This window comes from Panthera leo, chromosome F2, assembly GCF_018350215.1.
Source record: "Panthera leo isolate Ple1 chromosome F2, P.leo_Ple1_pat1.1, whole genome shotgun sequence".
Classification (NCBI taxonomy): Eukaryota; Metazoa; Chordata; class Mammalia; order Carnivora; family Felidae; genus Panthera; species Panthera leo.
The window spans coordinates 12,218,823-12,245,366 of NC_056695.1; the positions used below are offsets into that span (position 1 = coordinate 12,218,823).

General features: G+C 45.5%; 1 protein-coding gene across 3 annotated transcripts in view; it reads left to right on the forward strand.

Annotated features, from left to right (window-relative positions):
* The window catches only part of CHD7 (chromodomain helicase DNA binding protein 7), a 190,603-nt gene that overhangs the window by 90,717 nt on the left and 73,342 nt on the right, over positions 1-26,544 (forward strand). For all 3 annotated transcript variants that reach the window (XM_042923229.1, XM_042923231.1, XM_042923230.1), the window contains exon 3: positions 15,004-15,434. In XM_042923229.1, the coding sequence (XP_042779163.1) occupies positions 15,004-15,434 (431 nt within the window). The remainder of the gene's footprint in view (positions 1-15,003; positions 15,435-26,544) is intronic.

Consider the following 26,544-nt stretch of genomic DNA (forward strand, 5'->3'; position numbering starts at 1 on the left):
CTGAGGGCAGAGGCAGCCTATGCAAAGGCCCTGAGGTAGAAGGGCCTTCAACCCCTGTTGTTTGTCTGTAAATAAGGAATCTTTGTGGTTGGGGCGGAAGAGCACAAAGGAGGATTGTCGGAGATGAATTAGGGAAGTGGATGAATGAGGCCACGTCATAGAAGGCCTTATAGGCCATGGTGAGGACTCTAGATTTTACTGCGAATGAAATGAGCAAATATTGGAGGGTTTTGTTGTCGTTGTTGTTGTTTTTATTTATTTTGAGAGCGAAAGAGAGAGCGTGCGCCTACAAGTGGGGGAGGGGCAGAGAGAGGGGGAGAGAATCCCCAGCCGGGTTCCCAGCCGTCATTGCAGAGCCCAACACAGGGCTTGGTCTCATGACTGTGAGATCATGACCTGAGCTGAAATCAAGAGTCAGATGCTTAACACTGAGCCACCCAGGTGTCCCCGGAGGTTTTGAGTAGACACGTGAGGTGGTTTGATTTACGTTTCTCAAGGACCACTCAAGACAGTGCGGCCAGTGCCCTGTGCCCCAAGACTGGGGCAGAGGGCAGAGCAAGAAGTCGGGTCAGTTACAGAGGCCGTCGCAGGAGTCCGGGCGAGGCCTCGCAATGCCTGGACGGGGAGGGCAGCGGGAGAGGTGGTCGAAGGGTGTTTTCTGTGTGTGCGGAAGGCGCAGCCAACAGGACTCGACGGACTGGCTTGAAGGAGTCCGAGCGAAGAGCCAGGGGTGACTCCGTGTTTTTGGCTGCTTCTGCTGCTAGAGTGACACTGTCTGGGGTTGGAGTTTGGTGGAGACACTTGAGGATTTGTCGCAGAACGAGTTAGACCGCAGACGCCTGTTGGGACATCCGAGTGGATCCGCCCAGCCGACGGCTGGAGAAGTATGGAGTTCAAGGGAGTGGTCTGGGCACAAGAGAGAGCCGTGGGGATCCTTCGTCTGCAGGCAGTGCTTAGAGCGATGGTACCGGAAGAGAGAGGAGGCCCGGACAGAGCTGAGATCCAAAGCTGAAGGCTTGGAGCATCTCAGAGGCCGTAGGTGGAGACGTTGATGGGAAACGAGTCAAGAAAGAGCCCGCGAGGCGGGAGGGGAGACGCCTGTCCCGCGGCTGGAGGTCACGCGAAGAAGCTTGCGGTGGGCAGCGGGGTCAGCTGCCGCCGTGAGGTCGGGAGCCACGGCAGGCAGAGGAGCCGCTGGAGGTCACCTGGAGGAGAGTGTCGCCGTGCTTGGGTAGAGCGGAGTCAGGAGTGAACGGAAGGAGGAGGAAGACAGCAAATGTTGTCGCGCTTGCGAGGACTCTGCTCCACGGGGGGAGCAGACACGGTGGCAGGAGCTGGAGGAAGCGTGGGGTCAAGAAAGGCTCGATAAATACGTGAAAAAGCGAATGAGGTGGGGGGAAGGATGCTGTGGGTGGAGAGAACTGTGTAAAGGCAAGTCTAATCCAGAAGTAGGTTGGGAGATGAATTTGGAGGGTACAGCCAAATCGTCCTGGGCGGCCGACTTCTTTTGGGGGCGGGGGCAGACTTGACTCGAAGTGACCGAAGGCGGTTGCCACAGGGTGCCACGCGTGTCTGTGCCACTGCGGCCCGCGTCCTCAGCTGCGCCCTGAGGAATTTGGGTCCCCGACCAGTCCCTGTCCTTCCTTCCCTGAATTCAACCCTGCCCCCGCTAAGAGTGCCAGCGCACCTCCGTCCGGGTGAGAGAGCGTCGCTCCTGCGCGTGATTTTCTCGTGGTCTTGGGGCTCGTGCTGAATGACTTCTGCCTTTTGTTCGTTCTGCCCTACCTTTGTTCTTCCCTCTTCCCTGTCACCTCTCCACGGTTTGTTTGCTGTGGGTCTGTGGCCTCAGGGGTGGACGTACAGGCATGCATTTTGTGTGCCTAAACATTATTATTTGTGCCCAGCGAGCCGTTCGACAAACATTATTTTATGACATGTTACATCGGGCAGAGGCTAAGCTTTCTGTGGGAAAACCTGGTAGATGTTCTGTATCTAGGAAATGAGATTATGCAGGATTGGAATACCTCTCTGAAAGTTTCCCTTTTTTTTTTTATGGGAAAAGGAAGTTGTTCATTAACATTTTGTTACAGTAATTCTGGTATATCTTATTTAATTTTGTGCTTTCTAGTGTCGGTTTTCAAATCAGTTTCATTTTTTGTGTTTATCTCCGAAACTTTCTTAACATTTCCTTCTGAAATTGTCCCCACTTCCCCACTCCACCTTTACGAACACTCCCTTCTCTTTAGACGGCTGGGGCAGTTACCATGCGAGCAGGACTGAAGTCCGACTTTAACAGCAGAGACCCGAGTCGTGGAGGTGGAAAGGATTTTGCAGATCTGCTCATCTAGCTTCTTCATTTTACTGATCTTGAGATGATTGGCTTCCCATTTGATTGTCGAAGCCCCACAGAGTAAATGGTCAAAACCCAGCCCTAATAGCGAGGTTTCTGGTCCATCCTGCTGTTGTTCCTTCTGACAACGTGTCTCAGAAGAGGGGCCGGCGCGTGAAAGGAATACACGCAAGTCGGCGTCTGGCGTCCTTCACCCAGTGCTGGTGTGCTCAGCGGGGGCTGCGGGCCCACGTACCCCTGAGGACCTCGGCCATCTGGGCCCGGGCCACTCTGCCTGCCCTGCCGTCCCGTTAGCTTGGTCGTTCCTGGTCGGAGGTGAATCCATTCTGCCCGATGTTTCCTGTTTGCCAGCTGTCTCTGGAGATGGTGACGGTAACAGACACAAAAACTCGTGAGATTGTCCCCGAGATAGTTTCCGATTCCATTTCTGAATCTGCTGTGATAGAAGCTGAAGACAGTATCTTTAGGTTCTTGAATTGGAGAAGTGGTCAGTGTTGGACCAGACGTTGGATGATTATTACGTTTTGCAACTACAGGGTTTGTTATCCTCCTACTTTGGGGAGTGATGTTAAATCACCACGAAAAATCGCCACTCTCTCGTTTGCTCCTGTTCTTTGTTGCTGAAACACACCCTCTTATTGTGACCAGTTAATTATTTGTTCCCTCTAAATGGTACTTTAAAAAAGAGAACATCAAAATGTAAATGCTTACATTTTAGGCACAAACGATGATTTTGTCAGAAGCCACCTCAAGTTCTGCATTTTCAAAAGGGATTTTTTTTTAATGTAAATAAGTTACAATAGAAACAAATGATGTAAACACAAGTTATTACATAATAGCATCTTTGTAGCATATTTCAAAGCATTGTTCAAATACTTTCAAATAGATACAAGTATCTAAGAACTATAAATAAAGAATGTTGCTGAATGGATGTTGACAGGGAGGCCCAGGGTAAATCACACAGCAGTTTAAAACTGAAACAGCTTAGTTCAGAGGGTACTGCTGTTTTATAACCATATTTAAAAATCTGTTCCTCTTTTACTCCCTCAAACTGAGTTCAGGGATATAATGGATCCCATTATAGGTAAAAGGTCTGTGACTCAGCCATCGAGCTACTCAAACTCTTGGCTGTTTTAATTGCCACCATTAAAGCTTTAGTACTTTTATCTCATAAAAATAGATATCATTGATGTAAAATGTGTGCCTGTTGAAGATACATTTGTACCTCTGCCCTGATGGTTAGCTAATCATCCATTTGTGTTTGAAGTTAGTTAGGTTTTTATGCAGACGGGAACTTGACATAGATCACTGATTTGTTCAGATTTAGTCATTTAATTAAGAAAAAAAAATCCATGTAGTAATAAGGATAATATCTGGATAGAGTATTTTCCCCAAAGAAACTTATTCTGTTTTGGTTTGCATTTTAACCACATTTAATTGATGGACGGATGGTGGACTTTTTACCAAGCTTAGTCTTGAACCCAAGAGAATAATAATGTTTCTCTAATTCAAACGCTGTGACTTCAGTTCAAGGGAAATCTAGGAGTCACTCTTTTGTGACATGTCTGTGTAAATTTAACTATGGTAATCGGCAGCGTTTCCCTGCCCATCTTCCGCAAAGGGGAAAATATCAAGGTGTGAAGGAAACTCCAAGAACACAGCAGGAACTAAATGTTAAAATGTGAAAAGCTACTTTGTTCCGGGCTTTTCCGTCCAGTATGCTACCAAATCGCAGTCATTCATTATTCATACCGCTGTGCACAAATCAGGTAAAATGTACTCGTCAAAAATGAACACAGCTCAAGAGAGTTTAAGTTCCTAATCACCGTGTAGACATTTATTTCTCTGTAGTGTAAACAGAACAGCAAAAGTTGGTGGGGCAGTTCATTGACTTATTTTCTGTTCTGCCCTTGTTAATTGTGGAATTATATCCAGATAAGGGGGAAAAAAAAATCTGACTTTATAAAAGAGACGCAAATCTGAAACAGTCCTAAAACTAAAACCTACCCACACGAAGCATTTGTGAGCTAATATACATAAGCAGGCTTTTATTCTTGCCCAGCTGTGCAGATTCAATTATAATAATTTTCTCAGTTGCATAACATTGCTGTTTGTTTATTACTGCGTTATTAGTCAGTGAATGAACCTCCCTCTTTTTGACCCCTCAGCAGTGTTTATAAAATACTTAATTGCTTTGGTATCTTCTGTTTCATGTGTGATTCCAGCTGGAAGGAGTCATGGGGACACCATCCCCTTTAAGTGTTAAACAGACTGTTTCTAATGTGCAGTGAAGTTTCTTTTAAAATAAACATCAGGAGCCTTTAATATTGTTTATAGAGCAGTTTCTTATATTTTTTACTTGAAAACGGAGCGATTTTCTTACAAAAATCCTCTCCCTGTGATGATTTCAGTGGCAGTTAACTATGAAATAGTGTCAGGCCCCAGCCTGCCTATAGCAGCCACGTCCCGTATTTCGTCTGAGTGGGTCCTACCCTCTCCAGCTGTTACCTGACCCCCGGCTTTCCCTGCCCTTACGTCTTCCTCCCTTCTGGAGATGTTTAGCCGCAGGGGTTAGGCAGCAGGCCTGGTGGCTGAGAGCCGGGTTGTCCAGAGAAGTTGTCTGGGTTGAACCCTGACTCTTCTTATAGCCAACTGTTGATGACCTTTGGCAAATTGATTAATCTCCTGGTGTGCCTTAGTTTTCCCATTTGTAAGATGGGGGCGATTTCCTAAGGTTGTTGTGAACCCGGAATGGTGCTTGGCACAAAAATGCTCAGTGTTCCCATCAGCAGCATCAACATCCCAAAGGTATAAAGAAATACTTGTGTGCTGTCTTTCATGTGGGAGGATAAATGTCTAGCATGAGAAAAGGGGTTGTTAGTTGTTTACTGCCGTGTAACAAATTACCACAAATTCTGGGGTAAAACAATACCCCTTCCTTATCTCCTCGTTTCTGTGAGTCGGGGTTTGAGCACAGCCTAGCCGAGTCCTGTACTCAGTGCCTCACAAGGCTACGGTCAGGTGCAAGGACTGCGTTCTCATCTGGAGGCTTAACTGGGGAAGAATCGGTTTCCAAGTGCCTGCTGGTTGTTGACAGAGTTCATTGCCCGTGGCTGTATGACCGGGGGCTTCAGTTCTTGCTGGCCGTCACCCAGGGCTCCCCTCCACTCCTAGAGGCTGCCTGCCGTTTCTGACCACGGTGAGTTCCCCACTGGGGTCACCTCACTCTGGTCACTTGCTTCTTCGGCGCCAGCCACAGAGAATCCCTGGCCCTCAGGGAGAGCCCACACCCTCTTTACAAACCTCCCCTAATTAAGCCAGGCTTACCCAGGAAAACCTGCCCTTTGAGTAGCTGAAAACCAACTGATTTGGAACCTTAATCACACCTATGAAGTCCTGTTACCTTTGCCGCATTCTGTTGCCTAGAACTAGACACAGGTCCCCCTACAGTCGGGAGGTGAAGATCATAGGGCCATCTTGGAATTCTGCCTCCTATAAGAAGTGAATGAGTTTTTATAGGACTAAAGTAGTTCATCATTAAGCATTTATTGCCAACTAAATTTGCTAGACTCACAGTCGCTGAGTTCTAGAGAACTTGCCTGCCTAAAGTGTGTAAATTAGCTTTATCACCGAGCTCCTTACAAATTGATTTTTTTTCTTTAAATTGTTCTCCCCTTTCCACACAGATCCTTGGGATTGTTCAGTGTTAGATCAAGACACCCCTTCCTTTCAGTCTGTCGAAGTTTGACTTTTTAAATTCGTAGGAATAGCATAGTAAGTTGCATTTATTGTTAACATTTATAGAGTAGTAGAGACCTCAGTGCAAACTTGGTGTGAACTGCTTTTCCAGAGCCCAAGTGCATATGTTTCACCTTTCCAGTCTAAGGATCAAACTTGCTATTGGGTATAGCAGCGGTAGCAAAATATAATGCAAAGTGCACGGTAAAAAATTACCAAAGTGAACTTGACTGTTTTTATTTACTTTTTACAAATGTTTATTTTGAGAGAGAGAACGCATGTGTGCATGTGAGCAGGAGTTGGGGGGAGTGGTGGACAGAGAGAGAGAGAATCCCAGGCAGGCTCCTCACTGCAGGGCTGGGCATCTGTTGCCAAACGCAAGCCTCTAGACGCCCTTTCTCTGAGCATCGTGTGGACCCATGGACCCAAGAGCCAACTGGAAATAAGCAAAACCAGTGCCTGCGAACTGGGAGTCTGTTCTGTCGATTCCCATTCGTTGACATTTGTTGCGTTGAGCCTCCTAAGGGAAAACGGTACGCAAGGTGGTGAAGAAAAGAAAGAAAAAAGAGGGAAGGGAGAGGCAAGAAAATGGACTTTGCTGAGGCCCCTGACCATATTCGCTATCTTTTCTACTTCTAGGAAGTAGTGTCTCGTAAAAGATATTACTTGATGATTTGCCACTGTAAGGAGCTAAGAAAGAAATTCAGAACAAGAGGCTGAAAGTGTGACTGTGTTTGAGACTCCTTAAGGGCTTCACATTGTAGTTTGCTTTTTAAAGTCAGGTGCACCATGATGCCCACGTTGCAGACCCTGCTTTTTCCCCGGGGGGTTTGCTCTTGGGGGAGAATGGATGTAGTCTTCACAAGGGGGCAGGCCTGCTTCCCAGAGGGGGCTGCCCTCCTGCTTGTGGCCCAGGAGACCTACGAGGTTACTCACCAGGACTGTGCCAGGCTTAGAGTTGTTAAATTTGTGGCTGTTTCTGTTTCTCTGCTGCCCCAAGCAGCGATGGGTTCTGTCGGCCCCTCTTCGGTTCTCCTTTCTAGGAGAAGCACTTCAGGGGGTAGGAGGCCCTGACGATCAGGAATGCTGTCTGATTACCTGTATATGCTTTTGGGAGAGCTAACACATGTAAAAACATAATTCAAGTCTTGTATAAACAGTTAAGCTAATTTTTCCAGGCATTTATGAAGCAGTGGAGGTACATCAAAAGTATGTTCCATTTACATCAGTTCAACTCTGTGCCCTAGGGGTGTGTGTGTGTGTGTGTGTGTGTGTGTGTGTGTGTATAAACGTGTTGTTTCAAATACTTTGCCCTTAGATGCGAGCCTGCTACTTTTTCTGGTGCTTTTCCTAAGAAGTAGAATGCTCTGTTAGCAAGTGGGGTAAAGAAGTATGTTATATCCTTTTTATTTTATTTTATTGAATTTTATTTTTTAAATTGATCCATTTTTTAAAGTTTATTTATTTTGAGAGAGAACACAAGCAGGAGAGAGGCAGAGGGAGAGAGGGAGGGAGGGAGGGAGGGAGGGAGAGAGAATCTCAGGCAGGCTCCATGCTGTCAGCGCAGAGCCCGATGTGGGGCTCGAACTCACAAACTGTGAGATCATGACCTGAGCTGAAACCAAGAGTTGGTCGCTTAACCAACTGAACCACCCAAGTGCCCCATATGTAGATTGAATTTTTAAAAATCATGTAAGATGGGTTTTTTTTTTTAAGTGGTGTTGGGAGAGTTTTCAGGGCAAGGCAGACAGTGGGCGTATTTTCTTCTGGTTCTGAAAGACTCCGTTCACTCCCTGGGACAAAGCAGATTGATTGAATTGAATTCAACTTCTGTCAAACAGGGTGATTCTGATATTCAAATGGGATAATGTTTGTTAGCAGGCAATGTAAATGTCAGTTCTTATCCACATTCTTCTCTTTGGGAGAAAACGTAGTGATTCTCCACAGCTTTAGTTTGGAATTAAACTAGAGTTCTCCCCTAATCCTTTGAAGGCAAAAGTCCCAAACTGATATGCAGCTAAAAGCCATTTTAACCTGTAGATTACAGTCGGGGTCCTAAAACTAAGGCCTTTATGGTTTTGGAGGAATACAGCCAGCAGCTTCCTGGGCTTGGAGAACCTCTCATCGCCCTTGACTCTGGGCAAGCCTGATCCCATTCACGCTGGCTGGTAGCCACATCGGGGTTAGAATTTAAGGTTTACCCTTTTCTAGCGGTGTAACTTTGGGAAAGTTCATCCTAAAGCCTCAGTTTCCTTATCTGTAAAAGAGCAACAACGCCACCCACCTTGGCAACCTCACGTGGTTACATACAGGCACGGATGGAGAAGAGGGTTGCAAAGTGCGCGTGTAGCTGTACGTGGTACGTGGTTTAAAAACCTTCAGCACGGTGTCCTGGGACACCTTCAGGACTTCCCATCAGTCTGGCTGTTGTCTCTCCCCTAAACCCAAGGCTGTTCCCTGGCCCTCTTCCCTGTCATCCTGAGTGGGGCAGGCGGGAGGCAGCCTCGCCGGTACCCAGCATGGGTCCGGCCCGCAGCCCTGCACCTTCCTGCCCACAGCTCCCCGCGCGGTGTGGCGGCCTGCTCAGAGTGGAGGCTGGGAAGGGGAGATGGCCAGAAGGGCAGCGACGGGGTGGCAGAGAGTGAGGGGTGGTGGCCAGATGCCCTGTTCTCCGCTGGGAGGGAGTCTGTGCGCTGAGGGTTTCTCAGACACTTGGAAAGGGGTTTAGCATTGGTGGAGTTTGACTGCAATGTTCTTCTCGTTAGAGTGACTGTAGAAACACCACAATACAGTGCTTTCCATATTAAAAGTGCTGTTTGACAGTTCTTATGGTATATGTTTTACTCCTAAATACATAGAAGATGTGCAATATTCAATATCCGATGTAAATTGTTTACTATTAAATGTAACATGATTGCTTGGTTCATTATTTTCATTATTTTGGATTCTACTTAAATTCAAAATGTGTTTATAATTTAGATGCCATTAAAGTGGCCGATGTTAATTTGTAGCCATTTAGGATTTTGTCTGTATGGCACATCTATTCTACGGACAGAGTAAAGACATTAGCAGAAAACCAAAGGTTTGAAAATGTCTTCAGATGACTTTTAAATGAGATATTTTGGCAGTAATTAAAACAATTTTTCAGTTCTAAAATTTAATGGTTCTGAGGTACTTGTAAAGATAATTTCTTGCATTATGATATTTCAACATTCCGTAAATTTAGCTTGGTAATTATCTTGACTGTAATATAACAAAAATTATACAAGTCAGCCTTACATGACTATGCCAATATTCCTATTTTATTCCTACCAGTGACTTAAATTGAGCATAAAAAAACCCTGCCAATTCAGTGAGCTGTTTGAGCACATTTTATATAGAATTAGATTTGTTGATAGTCACATGCTATGTTGTAAAACATTTGATAACCACTGCTTTGAGACGTACAGATGGACGCACGCACACACGTACTTTCCCCCACCCCCAGAGAAGCAGATGAATTTGCCCTGCTTTAGCTAAGTCAGTATAATCCGAAGTATATTTTGAAGAATACTTTTATTCAAGTTATTCTCAGAAAAAATGGGATGCAATCAATGATTAAATACCTTTAGGACACACTGTGCATTATCCCCCACTCAGAATGTAGGAAGGGCTTGGAGAGTTTTGTAGTAAAGAAAACTTATCTATTTGGTTAGCCCAGAATTCTCTAAACGTACGTGATCTGAGTCATCTTTTCATGTAACACTTTTTATTACCTACAACTTAAAAAAATGTGCTTGGATACATTTTGCTTTCTCAATTCATATCACTGACAAGCTTGGCAATTATGCATTTGTGTGTTTTTGTTCATAAATGTACTCATTCAGTATGTTACTGTTCGTGGAAATTACAAATGGGCTGAATAAAACTACTGCCATATAAAAGGCTTGAACTCGAAGCCCTGACTCTCATACTAAATTTAGCTAAGCAGAAAACAGTCCAACCCTTGATCGTCTTAAGAATATTTTGGTACTTATTTCATATCAAATAGTCCAAGCTGAAAAGTGTATCAGTTGACCATTGAAACTAATTACCTGTTCATCTTGGATCTGCTCCTCCCTAAACAGGGCTTCAAAAGCTTGCTTGTCATACACTTTTATGCTTTCAGTCACCCGATCTCAGGCATGACTCATTGTTCAGGCTGGGTCCACTGAGGAAGTGACTTCTGGCTGGAACCTGGGTGGCTTTTTTCAGGAAGCCTCCTTAGCATCAGCCTGATACCGTGGCTGGCTTTTGACTGTTCTGTCCCCAGATGTTTGTTGAATGAAGAACTGAATTGGGCACCAGATATCAAGTGCATCTTCTTGCTCTCAATGTCACTGACGAGAGAAGGGTGTTAAGAGTCTCGACAGGACTTCGGAGCCTTTGCTAAATGCACTTCTGAACGCTGTGTGCTCTGAGCTGAAGACTGAGCTTCAGTGACCGTCCTGGAATTCCTTTTTAAAAGAGTGTCAAGGGATCAAGAACCTAGGGAATACTGGGAAAATAAGAGTGAACAGCATCGGAATAAGATGTGTTTCCAAAGCCATGGCGGGGGGCGGGGGGGGGGGGGGAAGGAAACTAACAGTACTTTACAATCTTAAGTGAGCACTTTAATGTTTGAATTTTTACAAATCATTGAAGTTGTAGTTAGTGTGCTTTAAACTTCTGTTTGTTGTTCCTTCGGTCTCAACTGGCCTGCCACTTCTCCACCAGAATCTCCATTTCTCTGCGAACACAGGTGCCTCCCTTTAGCTCAATGCCAGGGGAGGGGATGTGTCTCCCAGAAGTGCCATGTTAGTCTTGCGCAGCTGGTAGTGGCTTTTCTTTATCATGAAGTAGTGTTTCGATTTTAGGCTTGTCTGTATCACTCAGTAAATAAAATGTTTGTCCGTAGGTGCCCTACATTGCAGCATGCTGTTAGTTTGCACAGATTATAGGTGTTGGAAACACTGCATGGTGTTAATATCACGGTGCTCACTCCTGTTACTATTGCCAACAGGTTGAGGCTTTAAGAATATAATTAAGGCGAAACATGAGTAAATATGATAGCTTCTAAGCCAGACAAAGCTGCTGAATATTGGATGAAAAGCATACTTGAGGTAGATGAAAAGTTTTTTCCCTATACACCGTTTCCTTTTCTTGTGAAAGCCCCTGAGCGGTCTGGGTCTTGTTTGCTTAAAGGTCAGAGAGGGATTGCCCCAACTCCCTTGGTCACTGCTCTCCTTCGGTCGCCTTTGCATCCTGCCTATTCTGTTTGACATAAGGTAACTTGTTTGTGTGTTTGTCTCATGTATACATTTTGAACAAAGGAGTTAAGGATAAAAGTTTATGGTAATTTTACGGTAAATTTATGGTAATTTTTTGACACCCCCCCCCCCTTACACACACACCTAGGATCATTTTTATTTACAGTTTAAATATTAGTCATTCTGTTTTAGTTGCAAAAGTCCACGGCACAGACCTTATATATCCCATAATATTCCAACAGGCATATAGAATTATGATAGAAAATGTGTCAAATGGAAAGTCCTATAGGCTGTATTTAAAAATGCCTTTGGTATCTAACATTCTCCACATTTGCTCCAATAAATGGGAGGTTTTAGCAATGCCCTATATGGTAATATCAGATGTTAATGGCATTGATTACCTGTCAGGCAGTGGGAATTGATGGGAAAATGTCCGCTGTAAAAATTAAATAGCATTAGAGAAGACTGTACCATGCATGGGCGGGGGTGGGGGGGCATGGCTGGGCCTGGGAGACTTTTGTCAGGGTATTACTGTGAGCTCCAGGTTTTTTCCCCCACATGATTAAGGCAGGCCATCTGTTCTTTGTTAAATGTTTACAAAAACAGCTTTTCTCTAAAAGATTTAAGGAGATGTGGGTCTGGTAAACACTATAATATTTCTGAGCACCTTTCCCACCCTATATCATATAGTACCAAAACATAATTCTGCTGTGTATCAAATAGGATTAATACCTTTTTTGTGTTTACTCTTTCTGTTTTTTTCCTTCTTATGGAAGATTAAAATTTTTAAGGGATACTAATTTATGGCTTCATTTGTTACTGAAAAGGGCGTCTGAAATCATTTGTATGCTAGAGTATGTAGATAAATTTTCAGTCTTTTTGTATTAGATGTCCTACGCATTTTCTAGTTCATAAATGTGTACCAGGTATTTGTCATTAGAAGCTGGCACTTTGTGACTGGGGTAAATGCCATGCAGATTAAAGCAAGGTACACATACCTGGGATGAATTCACTATTCTAAGCTTTAAGCATTGTTCACTGGTAGACTTTTCTCTTTGCTTCCCTTTCCAGGAAATACTTTTTCTTCCGTTTCCTGAAAAATAGTTTATCCCAAATAAGTTTGATCTCTAAGTCCCTTGGGGGGGGGGGGGGTCGAGAAAAAAGATACGGCCTTTTCCTTTTTATTTACATTAGAAAATAATATGTAACAATTAAACTCAACTTCAGCAACTGCAGTGTAATCACACAGTTAAATCAGATCCTGTTAATTCTTGGGTAATGGTGCCTTGGACAGCGCCTTGGCTGACATTTATTGGGGGTGCGTATGAGGGAGAAGCGTAGGGAGAGGCTAGCTGTTTTCAGCGCTGGGTTAGCCGTGTTCTCCCTGTGTGGAGGCCTGCTCACGAAGACTCCCACCTGTGTGCCCTTCCTCAGACTTCTACCCTTGCTTCTTTCTCTTTGTGGACAGCCTTCCTCTCTTTCAGGTTCATCCTCTTTCAGCTGTCCTAAGAAAGGGCAATCAATCCCTATTTTAAGATTTTCTAATACCATTGGATTTTGAAAGCGACTTTGGAAATCGTCTCACCCAAACCCTTCATTTTGCAGATGAGGAAAACGAACCCTAGATGAGAGAAATGATTTCCCACTGATAATATAGCTCATGGCCGGGCCTGCACTAGAATTTGTGTCTCTTACCTCATAATTCTGGACTCTGTCTCTTATACCAGTGCAGATAGAGAATTGAATGTGGGTTCCTTTAGTGGGAAGCATATAACCACTTTGTTTTCAGGTAGTGATGTCTTAAAAATTTGGGGCGGTGGGGCGCCTGGGTAGCTCAGTTGGTTAACCGTCTGACTTCAGCTCAGGTCATGATCTCACAGTCCGTGAGTTCGAGCCCCACGTCAGGCTGAAAGCTCGGAGCCTGGAGCTGCTTCGGATTCTGTGTCTCCGTCTCTCTCTGCTCCTCCCCTGCTCATACTCTGTCTCTCTCCGTCTCAGAAACAAATAAAAACATTAAAAAATTTAAAAAAAAAAATTGGGGGCGGCGGCGGGGAGGGTCACTGAAAACTTTGGAAATCAAATGAAACCTGAGAAGCCTTTCCCAGAAGGAGGCCCATACGTAAGATTTGAGGAGAAGCGCAGAGTCAGAAGAAAACTGGTTTAGAAAACCTAGATTCAAATCACAGCTCTATCTCCTGCCGTGTGGCCTTGGGTGATCACATAAGCTAGTCAAACTTTACTTACTTCCTTTCTGAAAGATGGGGGCAGGTTATCACATTTTTCTCTGAGAGTCAAGTGAAGTAACTCCCGAAAGCACCTAGCCCAGTACATGGCACGAAATAGAGGCTCAGTAAGTGGAGGTCGTACCGGAATCTAATTTATAGTGCTTTGCTGATGGTAAGCCACGGCTTCTGGGTTGCTCCTGAGTCCGCTGCAGACCTCGACCGGGACTCTCCCACCCTCTCCCTTTTTTGGAGATGGTGGGATCAGGAGGGAGGGCCTGTAACTCCTCGGGCACGCTACCGCATCCTAGAGTGTCAGTGTCCACACATAGCTCCTCATCGGGGCCGCTGTGCGGATCGCATGGTGTCAGCGGTGTGAAGTGTTTAACACATGCCTGGCACATGGGAAGATTGTTCAGTGAACACTAGCAGCCATTATTACTGCCGTTCCTATTATGGTTACTGTTGAGTGTCTGGAGAAGCAGATGACGAAGGCAGGAAATTGAGTGGCATTTGCAGATACAACATTTTAAAGTAATCTTGTTGAAATGTAAAGGTTCGTTAGATGTCCTCATTTACAGTGGAGATGATGCTCTACTCCTGTCCTGGTTTGGAGCAGACTCTGATCTCGGCTGACCACTGAGCATCCCATCCTAATTGTTGGTGTTCTCTACTGTGTTTTAGCCCATCTCTGGGTATACGCCTAGTGAGTGTCCAAACTCCTCCCGCAGGGCGTACCAGCTTGACTATATGGGTTTTCTGTTCTTCAGTGAAATTTGAAACTGTAAAGCTTTAGTGACTTAAGAAAAGCATCCTCTGCATTTCGTATTAGTCCAAGAAATGTAACAAATCCAAGGTCATTAAGTTCGGATATGTGCTTTTAATTTGGTATTTTAATGTGATTTAAATCAGGAATGACCTATGTCATTTGTGTGTAAGATTTGTGTGTGATACCTTGATTTCAAACTTTCATAGGACCTGAATCTTTCAGCGCTTGGTACACTTGATCTTGTTAAAAGTGGCTTAATTGTATATCTTTAATCTGAGTTCTCATTCCCGCATAGGGAAAAGAATTCCATCTACTTTCCTTCCTTAGCTTTTGCCGCTGTTTTGTCCTTCCCCGTGTCCTACGTACGTAGGGGCTGTTAAGAAAATGGACGGTGGCTTCGGCCGAATGAGAATTTTTTTTCTTCCTGAATTGAATTTTTTTACGGTATTCCTGAGTTACCCCTTTTTACTATTTATGTAAAAGCTTTCTTGGTTTTTGGATGAGAGAAAATGATAGATTTTACAACTGTATATTTGGGAAAATATTTGCTGCTTTGAGTATACAGTAAGTTTCAGAAGCATCAGCTACTGACTTTCGGTTCCTTTCTTCAATATGAAGAATGATAAACTAATTTCAGTTCCTATTTCTGTCTCTCAGCATTCTCCATCGGAGCCCTTTCTAGAGAAACCAGTGCCGGATATGACTCAGGTTAGTGGACCGAATGCTCAGCTAGTGAAGAGTGATGATTGCCTGCCATCAGTGGAACAGCAGCCACAGCAGAAGAAGAAGAAAAAGAAAAACAACCACATTGTCGCCGAGGATCCCAGTAAAAGTTTTGGTAAAGATGACTTCCCTGGTGGGGTTGATAACCAAGAACTAAATAGGAACTCACTAGATGGGTCCCAAGAAGAGAAGAAGAAAAAGAAAAGGCCGAAGGTAAAAAAAGATCCGAAGGAACCGAAAGAACCCAAGGAGAAAAAAGAGCCCAAGGAACCCAAGACCCCGAAAGCCCCTAAGATTCCCAAAGAGCCAAAGGAAAAGAAAGCAAAAACTGCCACGCCAAAACCCAAATCCAGCAAAAAGTCAAGGTAGGCTGTGGGCGGAAACCACCAGCACCAAAACACAGTACAGAAATGAGCACCACACAGTCCCGGCCCGGGAAAGGGGGTGGGGGGGGAGGGGGAGGGGTGGGGGAGGAGGGCGGGGCAGCACCTCGATTTTTGTCATTATTGTCGGGTTCCTTGCCCTGACACCCAAACTAAGAAGTTAACAGATTTATGCATTCTGAAATTTAGGACTCAATTACTACGAACCCTTTATTCGGATGGTACATTGTAGACTTCACTGGGTAAAAATTCTTCATTATTTTCAAATCACTTGCTCGTATTTTTGTAGAAATTTGTCATGTAACAAATAGAACCAAATTACCAGCATAGTTATTTGTAAGTATAGGTCAGCAACCTCATTTTCAAGGACAATGCAAAACAGGGAAAGAAGGATTATAGAAGCAAGACAGGTCACTATATTTCACTAAGCTTTTCAGCCCTGTTTCCCAGAAGTTGAAACAGGAGAATTAATTCTCTCCACTTGGCGGAGTAAGCCTTCCCGGGGCAGGGTTGAAATGCTAGTGGGCAACGTGGGAGAAATCAAATAGCAGTTATCCATTAGATATGCATGCAAGAGTAGCACGAGTTTTAGCTTCTAGGAAATACCCTCCTCCCTCCATCCTTCCCTCTGTACTTCCCCCGCCAACTCTGACCCCCCAGAAGGCATATTTACTCAGTAAGAAAAGCTGAGAGGAGAAGACATTGAAGACTAATTTTTTTCATTTGTACCGAACATTTCTTACAACTGTTCTGAACCAATTCCAAACATCTGAATCTATTTTTCAGAATATGGCTCATGTTAGAAAATATAGTTTCCAGATGGAAGTATGGTCAGACTCGGTTAATCTGAACCTGTTTGCAAACTCCATTAGGAGACACACTGCACGTCGTCCCTCCGTGTGCATGCATGTACACGCACACGCGTGGACACATGCACGCTCCGTTCCGTGATGGACATGCTTGACGTGAACTTTTTGAGCTCGCTGGCCTGTCAGCCTTTGACTCGTAGACTTTCCTGTGTGAGTACACGCGGATACAGAGAGAGGACTTGATTTCTGTGACCACAGAGGTGCTCCTGCAAAGCAAAAGAGCAAATTTGGATTTTCAACTTGTGCTAAGAATACCCAGACATCCCCAAATACGTTATTCTGTAGTGTGTTGGAAGTCTGTATCATAGTCCTTTAAAAATTTTTGTCATCGGTACTTTTTATGGTGCCGGAATAACTGAATTATATTCAACACCTCATTCTTCTAGGTGACGATATTTGCATTTACTTATGAACGTTCTTTGATGCCTCCATATGTGGTCTCTTAATTGAAAACGATTATTTTTTCTGCATATGAACACTCTTCTAATCCTGCAACCCATTATATAAATTTTGTTCATTTACTTAAGAAATATTCCATTAAGTACTTCTTCTTTGTAGGTACTGTTGTTAAGTGTTAGGATGTGAGCAAGGAACATAGGGTTAGAATTTCGGTCTGACTTACCGGGTTTTTTTTTTAGAAATATAATTGCCCAAAAGCTAAGTATTGTGCTTTTGATAGGAGGAGGCATGTGCATATTTTTCCCAAGGAGAAAGAAATCGAAGCAAAATTTTAAAAGAATGTGTTGTTATTATTTTTTAAACTTGAAATGTAAGTGTCTGTGTTCTAAAGGAGCTTCTTAGAACTCAGAAAACATATCACCAAGACTTGTTTTAGCCTCAAGATATATATATATATATATATATATATACATATATATATATCTGCCTTCGGTTTGTATTTTTAATATTTTGAATCTAGCACCGAATGACAAAAATTGATTAACAAAAAGAAAAAAGGACAAAAAAAAATAACCCCCACTATATCTTGGATCTTGTCATAAATTTCCAAGTGTATGATTCTCTGGTTCTGAGTCTACATCGACCTCATCCTGTCTTTAAAAACATTCTTTAGCATACCCTTACCTCCTGTGGGATACACTGGGGCAGATGTTAAAATGCTGTATTTCACAGTGAACGTGTTAAAATGTCCCCAACAACTATAAACAAGTGTTAGGAACGTAGGGCATCACATCCACTCGGTTCTGGGCACACGTGCTGCTTGATGCAAAGACAGGGCCTGTCTTCACCCACGAGGGCAAAATTCCAGGGCAGGCCTCGTCTGCGTGCTCTCAGCTGCTCATCCTGACGTTTGAATGGTCTGTGCAGAGTCAATTTTTGGCATTGCTGAATCCGAGTAATGGCTTTGCATTAGGGTCACACGCTTTTGATAGGCGGAAGGGCATGTGATCATTTTCTCCCAAGAGGAATGTTTGGTACGTTTCCCTCCCTTCATTCGCTTAGACGCATCATCTCAGTGGATGCCTCCTATAGGCGATAGTTGTTTTTCCCCAAGTGGTGTGAAAATAATTGACTGGAATATTTCTGTTGAGTATGGAGATCTGCACGCGGAAAGAGAGACTCAAGCCATGCTGAGGGGTACGCCGGGAGTGTTTGGAGTAACTCTGCTGGCCCCGGGGACTTGACCACTTGTAGGGCCACTTGCTGATTTACGATGAAATGCGGTGAGGAAATTCCTAAGAGCTTTCCTGTTGTCTATGGTCAGATGGGGATGCTGTCCAAGGACATGGTAACTGAGCAGAGATTTTCAGTAAAGGCACAAACCGACCCGTTATTTTGTTGAGCCGCAGTTTCTATCGGCCAGATGTATTGAGTACATCGAGCTGTGGCCTCGTGTTCTGCTAAGTCTAGAAAGGAAATAGCATCCCTGAAGCACAGATCAGTAGAAGTGCATACAACTACATGTAAATTCTGAATAGCATAGCAGAATAATTATGTAAATTGAATATGCAGTGATGAAGGTAATAGGGGGTTTGGGTTATGTTAGCACTGGGGTTGAATTGCCATAGCAGTTTGCTTTTAAGCACTGGAATAGAGCAGTGGCAATTTTGTTTTGCAAAATGTTATGTGATACCAGTTATTTCCATCCTTGAATAAGTTAACTTGATGAATTTGTTTATACAGAAAATAATTTTCCTACAGAGGGCTGAAATACAAGGGAATACACAGAAGTGAAATGAAAAATTTTGCGTAGAACTGCTCGCGTCTTCCCTCTTCAGTCCTGTACGCCCTGTCATCGGTGACGTTCTACAAACAGATGCGTCGTCCTTTGAGCGGGTGATGACGCAAGTGACCCACTGGTGGTCTGGCTTGTTTTGCATCATTCACACGCTCTCCGTGATAAAGCACATTCAGAGAGGGTGGCTGTTATCACCGGGCTGATTCTGTGCGGCTTTAGGATGTCCTTCTCACTACCTGCCATTCTGCTTCATTCCATAAAGTGGCTGAGGCTTGAATTTGTGGCCGTTCTCCGTGAACTGACCCTTTTGGCCACCAAAGTAGAATTACGTTTGTCTCGTCCGCACAGGAGAACCTAAAAGAATCTGCCAGAGGCTGTTACATAGGACGTAAGGCATTCAGCATTTCAGAAAAAGACATTTAAAATCTTAATAATGACAAAAAGGGGCCACATTCCACTTTTCTATTAGAAATAGAAATAGTACCTTTCTTTCCCCTTTCCCTTTTATGTTAAATATGTATTTTTCTACCCATTTTTTTCCTCGTGCTCTCCCCAGGTGTCCTTATGGCTTTCAAATATTGGCAGTAAATATTGAAAATAAAAGCTAAGACATTTGTGGGCTGGAGGGGATGCCAGTTTGCATACGGAAGGATCCAAGAAGCTGAAACAGGAGGGTTTGCATTCTTCCTTTCAATGCATTTTCTGTTGTGTATGCACGGGCCCCGTGAGATGAGGGAGAATTTGGAGGAAGCGCCTCCTTTGAATGACTCTCGAATGCTTTAGTGGTCCACTTAGCTATATAAAGATTCTTTGAATGTGCATACAGAAGGGAACTTGGCCAAAGATTGTGACTTGACTAGCGTAGCTCCCGTGAAACGAAGCCACGGCGATTGGCTGCTGCTGCAGTTTCCTTGCTCTGGTTTTCCACCCCCAGTGTTCAAGTTAGCAGGAAACTGAAATGCTGTTTCTCAGTTAAGAGTGATGAAGATATTTTATTTTTAAATGGATAATAAACACGCTGCTGCTATTTTTTGAAAAACACGAAGTACCGAAAACACGTCAGGTCCGTTTTTTGCAAACCACACTGTCATTATCATTAATATCTACGTGGCCACTTTCTTCCGAGGGACTTTGCTTTTTCAGATACTGTCTTCTCCATTATGATCTAAGAAAGTAGCAGCATTTTACCTGAGGAATTTTTTTTTTTTTTTTAGTCAGCCAGCGAGCCCAACGGTGGTATATTTTGGCAACCCAATACGTGTTTTATAGTGTGCTCCTAGACACGTAAAAACTTTTCAGTGGAGATTAGACACAAAAGCAAACCATTGAACTAGTTTTGCTTAGTAAGTGCAGAAAACCCAGAGAGTCAGATAGTTGTCCACCAGGTATATAGCTGATAAAATAAATGAAACCCACAGCTTTTCTTCTGCTTCCTTGTTCTTTCATTTACATCCAGTGATTTAGTTTTGACCCACGTCATTGGATAATTGAAAATACTGAATTAAGTGTTTTGGACACCGTGCCTCCAGAAGAGGATACAGACTTTTTAAACATATGGTCACAAAATAGACTTTGAGCCCTTTGAGAATTGGAGGGGAGCAAGGGAGAAAAGGCACCTGTGAACATCGTGTCTCTACCCACTGGCCTGCCCTGCCGGGTCTCTGGTTCATTAACAAGCTCCAGGTCAGGGATGAGACCAGGTGACCCTTTCCTGGTCTCAAAGGTTACCTTCTCGGGGCGCCTGGGTGGCTCAGTCGGTTAAGCCTCCGACTTCAGCTCAGGTCACGGTCTCACGGTCCGTGAGTTCGAGCCCCGCATCGGGCTCAGGGCTGATGGCTCAGAGCCTGGAGCCTGCTTCCGATTCTGTGTCTCCCTCTCTCTCTGCCCCTCCCCCGTTCATGCTCTGTCTCTGTCTCAAAAATAAATAAACGTTAAAAAAAAAAATTAAAAAAAAAAAAAGGTTACCTTCTCTTTGAAAAGGGGGCCATTAGGTCTTTTTCATCCCAAATCCTTTCTTCCTTCAGGATGGCCACCTCAGAAATCTTTCTCTTGCTGGTGACAGGCCACATTATGTCCCTTCCTCTGTCTGATTTGTCTTAATCTGCTGAATGGGCAGGCAGGGAGAGTCGTCAGCCGCTCTTTAGCACAGACCCTGCTGTCTTTAGCAACATGTGGTGCAGTTCGTAGTCCTTGGGGGAGGAGAAGGCCCGACAACGTTGACCCTTAAAAAGCAGGTTCTGCTGACTCCCACTGTGCTAGATGCAGGAGTGACCACCCTGGGACGCGTGCCCATCCAGGGAGAGCGGTGGCCTGCTGCCACTGTGGTTTTATGTGGGAGAGGGTGCGTAGACTCCCGCCTCCACTTCTCGCAGCACCCATCAGTTGAACGTCGAGAGGTGAGGAGGCCATGGGTGGCAGTGGTATGTCAAAGGGGGATGTTTCTGGAACGCATTCCTCTGAAGTCTCTCTTAAGTGGAATTTTAGGGCAGAACGTGTGTCGCCACAGTAGATGTGGTTGTGATGTTAGGAGTGGAAGACAAAGGGCAGAAGGGATCGTAGGCTCATTTTTTAAGTGATCCTTAAAAATATCTGCACCTGGACATGCTTCTGAAAAGTGTGAAGTTCTGCGCAGCTGCGAAATCTGTCACGTGATGGGTGCACAAAGATCTTTCTGCCCAGGTGAGGGCCCCTTCAAGTCTGGGTGCTGTGCAGGGCCACCGTGAGAGCATCAGCCGTCTGGAACACCAGCTCCTTCAGCTTCTCAGAGAAGTCTGTGTGGCTTAGCTTTAACGTGTCAACTAGGGAAATGGTGTGAATTAGGAAAAGCGACCCCATTCTTCTTCTTTATTTTGATGTGAACTTCCACGAGAGTACTAACTATGTGTGGGTAGCCCTGATTTCTGCAGGAACAGTATAATGTTGTGGTCCTTGGGCTTCTCCTGTTAGGGGTGGGTGCTGCTATTTCCTCCTCGTTGGTTTCACCATTTGCTCTGCCTTGTCCCCTACCTCCCTGCAGGTAGGTGGCAGCTATTAAAATGTTGGGTGAGCGGCGTGTCTCGTTTGTCGTACCGGCCACGCTGGCAGATCCGAGAAGATCTAGGGAACCTAGGGAGCGCGGTTCTAGCTGCCCAAGTTAGCCCAGTGTCCCCCTTCCTGAGTCATGGGGATGCTGTGCATCAGCAGGAGCAGCGTCTTGGAATGTGGCACAAGCAACCACCCGTGAGCCTCCCGCTCGGTGCTTGAAGAGCACCCTGTAGTCAGAGGGTGTGCTTTCCGCCTCACTCCTGTGACGCCCGATGTGCTCAGGTCCGTGTTGTGCCACGGTGCCGGGTGGCTAATGTTTGTGTTGCGCTTCTGCGATCAGAGAACGTATTCGCCAACTAGACTTCTTTTCCGTGTTACTGGCAGATCTTAATTCGATCCATAATCCATAAAATTCTGTAGCCTTTAGATTTTCAGTGAGAATTCTTGACTGAAGGATGAGTCTTTTTTACACCCCACCCCACCCCCGCTCCGAATATATTCGTTGTTGGAGCACCTGGGTGGCTCAGCCGATCACGTGTCCAACTCTCGATTTCGGCTCAGGTGACGATCTGACAGTCCGTGAGGTCCAGCCCCGCCTTGGGCTTCACACGGGCAGTGCGGAGCCTGCTTGGGATTCTCCCTCTCCCCCCCCTCTCTCTGTCCTCCTCCGCTTGGTCTCTCTCTCTGTCTCTCTCTCAAGATAAATAGACATTTTAAAAAAGAGTACATTCGTTATTAAAAATGGATTTGGCTCTTTTCAGGAGAGCTTTCTATCTTTCTTTCCCTTCCTTCCTTCCTTCCTTCCTTCCTTCCTCCCTCCCTCCCTTCCTTCCTCCCTTCCTCCCTCCCTCCCTCCCTTCCTTCCTCCCTCCCTCCCTCCCTTCCTCCCTTCCTTCTTCCCTCCCTCCTTTCCTTCCTTCCTCCCTTCCTTCCTCCCTTCCTCCCTCCCTCCCTTCCTTCCTTCCTCCCTTCCTCCCTCCCTCCCTTCCTTCCTTCCTCCCTTCCTCCCTCCCTCCCTCCCTTCCTTCCTCCCTCCCTCCCTCCCTCCTTCCCTCCCTTCCTTCCCTCCCTCCTTCCCTCCCTCCTTCCCTCCCTCCTTTCCTTCCTTCCTTCCTTCCTTCCTTCCTTCCTTCCTTCCTTCCTTCCTTCCACAGTCTTCTTTAAGAAGGGGGCAACCCAGTAGCTATCCTCAGGACAGTGTTCTTATGTTATAAGGCTAGCCAGCGATCGTCCCAAGTCACAGAACACATTCAGCAGGAAACATTTCTGAGGCCTGGAGGATAAGGCCAGGCCGGCACCGGACTCCTAGGGAGATCTCACGAAGAAGATGCCTTCAGATCAGTCCCAGGACTCAAATGTGGGCTCTGGAACCAGACAGCTTTTGGCTACAGTCTTAGCAGTGCAACTTCCTGGGCTGAGCACGTAGCCTGTCTGACCCTCAGTTTCTTCATCCTTGGAAAGTCTGATTACAAAATGAAAAGATGAGGCGTGATGACTGTTTGCAATATACTTTCATTTTAAATGAAAGCAAATTAGGTTTCTGTATCTAACTTTCTTTGTTCTTTCCTTCCTAAAAATTTAGCATAGTTAATGTACTTTAGGAGTACTTGATGCTAGAAGAGCTATTTAAGGTAACAATTTAGATTAAATTAAGTGTCTTAGAGGTGTTCCATCCAGTCACTTTCAGAGAACTTAAAAAAAAAGCCTATTAATTTGTCATTGAAATCATATGCTTGTTGTTCAGAAGTAAAATAGCATCCCCCCCACCCCTCCTTTCTCTTTTTCTCTTCTCAACTCTTCTTTCTCTTTCTCAACCAGGAGAGTAGGGTGAAGAACTTACGGGTGGGGTTTAGGGGCTGGGGTGGCAGGGCACCTGCTTGGAGTGAAGTATTCGGCCCCAGGCCGGGCGGCTCGGCACCTGCAGGCTGACTGTGCTGGGGGCAGACGGGCCCAGGGGGCAGGGCGAGGGTCTTGCTCCCATCCCGCCATCCCGCCCGGGAGCTCTCTGCCCAAGGTGGCCCCGTGGAGCATCTCACACGTTTGGACCAGTGTCCCGAGTGCTCCTGGGCCTTTGCCCTCGCGGCGAGGAGTTGGCTTTTGTGTGTCCTGTCTGTTGCTCAGGGTTTGCTCTGTCTCTGTCATCATCAGTTTATTCTGTTACCTGCATTTTATTACATTCTAGTGTAGCCATTAAAACAAGTTTTCATCTTAGGACCTTAAAATTTTTGTTTTGTTTTGTTGGGTTGATTTTACTTGATGATGTGTCCCACTTTATGTTGCGTTAATTGATATTTTTCAGCTTTTAGTACTTTATCTTGTCTCTTTTTTATTTTGCTTCTTTCTCTTTTAAGTTTCTTTCTCATTGTTTACAGACTTAGAGGAGGGGCTCAGTCAGTTAAGTGTCCAACTCTTGCTTTCAGCTCTGGTGCACAGTTCATGGGTTTAAGTCCCATACTGGGCTCTGTGCTGGCAGTGCAGAACCCGCTCTGGATTCTCTCTCTCTCTCTGTCTCTCTCTGCCCCTCCACAGCTCGTGCTCGTGCTCTCTCTCTCTCTCTCTCAAATACACTCAAAAAAAAAAAATGTTTTTTAAAAACTTAGAGGAAAATTCTCTACTCAAGCTGAGAGGCTCGATGCTCTTCTCTCTACCACCATTGGGCCCTTGATCCTAACAGCTTATTACAGTTTTTATCATGGCAGCCGCCGGATCTTTCAGAATCGCGACACATTGCAGACCTCCTGTGCCGGGAACGTCTCTCTCCCTCTTCTCCTTCATTAGCTTCAGTTCTTCATTTAAAAACCTTTTAAGCATGTAAAATATAAGGATACATTGCAGCACTTTTTACTCTTCTTCTAAAAGATGACATTTTGGCCTGAGCCTCTGAAAAATCCGATTAACCTTCAGGACCCCGGCCTCAAGGTTGGTTTTCCCCAGTGTGGTGGGAATCACCCCATCTGCAGGATCTGTCTGAGGGCCCCCCTCCTGCTGTCCAGACCTCTTCATTGGCTGTATTCTCGTCACAGGTGCTTCCACAATACGGTTCCTTTTCAAACTACCTTTCTGTTTGGGTCCTTAATGTTGATGCTGATCAGTGTGTGACTGCATTCTGTTTTGCAGTAGGTCAGGGCAGCTAGCTGGATTTCTAGTAAGTTCTGGCCCTTACTTGTTTAAAAAGCCCGTACTCTTTTTCACCAAAAAGAATTAGTTGTCTATGTGCTGTGTCTTAGGTGGAAGGAGTTGATGTGACCCCATTTCAGGTACTGTCACTTAGCCCTTCACTGTAGACTCTTAAAAGCTGAATACGAACCCTTTCGTAAAGGGTATGGGATGGCCTTAGCACAGCCCTCCGTATGACGTGTATTCTCTGAATACAGAGTCTGGGTTCTCAGTGTTCTCGTCAAGATGGCCTATGCTTCGGGGCGCCTGGGTGGCTCATTTGGTTAAGTGTCCGACTCTTGATCTCGGCTCGGGTCTCGATCTCTCGGTTCCTGAGATCATGCCCCTCGTCGGGCTCCGTGTTGGCAATGTGGATCGCGCTCGGGATTCTCTCTCCCTCTCTCTGCCCTTGCCGTGCTCTATTTCTCTCTCTCAGAATAAATACTTTTTTTTTTTTTTTTTAAAGGCATATGTTTGGATCACATTGGGGGCAATTGCAGCACTTCAGAGCCTGGTCTAGCAGAGGTGACCTAAATGTCACTAAGCTATGGACCCCGAGCACATCCAGCTGCCCACCAGTATGACCCGCTCTCGTGATAAAATGTGAAATGGAATAGAGCTGGTGGAGGGACAGTGGCCCTTCAGACTGCTAGCACCATCCCCAGAAAATGTGCTTCCTCCAAGGTTGGAAGGGCTTGTCTAGCTTCAGGAGTGGGTGGCTCTGTATCTCGGTGACACCAGCCACGGTGGGAGATAAGGCTGAGGAAATGAAAGAACTGTATGAGCAGGGAGGAGAAGTACAGAGATGTATCGGTTTTGCAAACGTGCTGCGTCTCACTCTGTTTGGGTAGCGTGTTAATCCCATTTCACTGAGCTTCGTAGGTGTCTCCTCATGAAGACAGAATCTGCGTCGGGTTTTCTTCAACGAGTTAATGAGAAAAGCACTTTTGAGTAGTGCCTGGTAAGGGCCGTGTATGTGTTTGTTTTTGTTGTCGCTCTTAACTTGTGTTGTGCAGTTAAATCGATCTGCTAAAATTGATAAGGCACCTACCTGACCAGGCACTAGGAAAGCAAAGATAAATAAGACACATTTCTTCCTCTTTTGACCCTATGTGATAGTTGGAGAAAGACATACACTCATGCACACACACACACACACACACACACACACACACACACAGAGCTTTGGTTTCAGTTCATTGTGGTAGTGCTCCCACCGTATTCTGTGTGTTTTAAATACCTCTTGTGCAGGGTACCTTCCTTCACGTAGGTGGAGTGAGGCTTCTCGTGAATGAGCGATGGCCTAGCTGAGTCTTGCAGAGCCGTAGATGGAGCCGGGAGGGGAACGGAGGTGGGAGAGGCAGGTGTGCCCGTTAGTGAGCGCATTCTGTGTGTCTGCACGTAGAGGGTGCGGAGGGTTTGGGGTGCGAGGAAAGTGGAAACACAACGTTGCCAGTTGCAAACATCGCAGAGGGCCTTGCAGGCCGGTGCGGACTCTCAGACGTCATTGTGTAGATCGGACTTGAAGCAGGACGGCGCAGTCAGGTTTACGTTTTAGCTGGTCGCTGTGCTGGTGCGTGGAGGGTGGGTTTGTAGGTGACGTTCTGGTGGCAGTGCCATGTCCCTGAAGTAGGAAGTGCGGGAGGCGGAGCGGGTCCGGGGGAGGCACCATGTCTCCGGAGCTGAGGCCATTTAGGGCTAGAATTAGAAAGCACCCCCACCCCCCACCCCTTGGGGTCCTCCCTCCGGAGGTCACCACGTGGAGGCCAGCATCGGCTAAACCCGCGCGAGTGGCCATCACGGCAGCTGTCGGAGGTTCTGTGTCTGTGCCAAGCAGCTCAGTGGC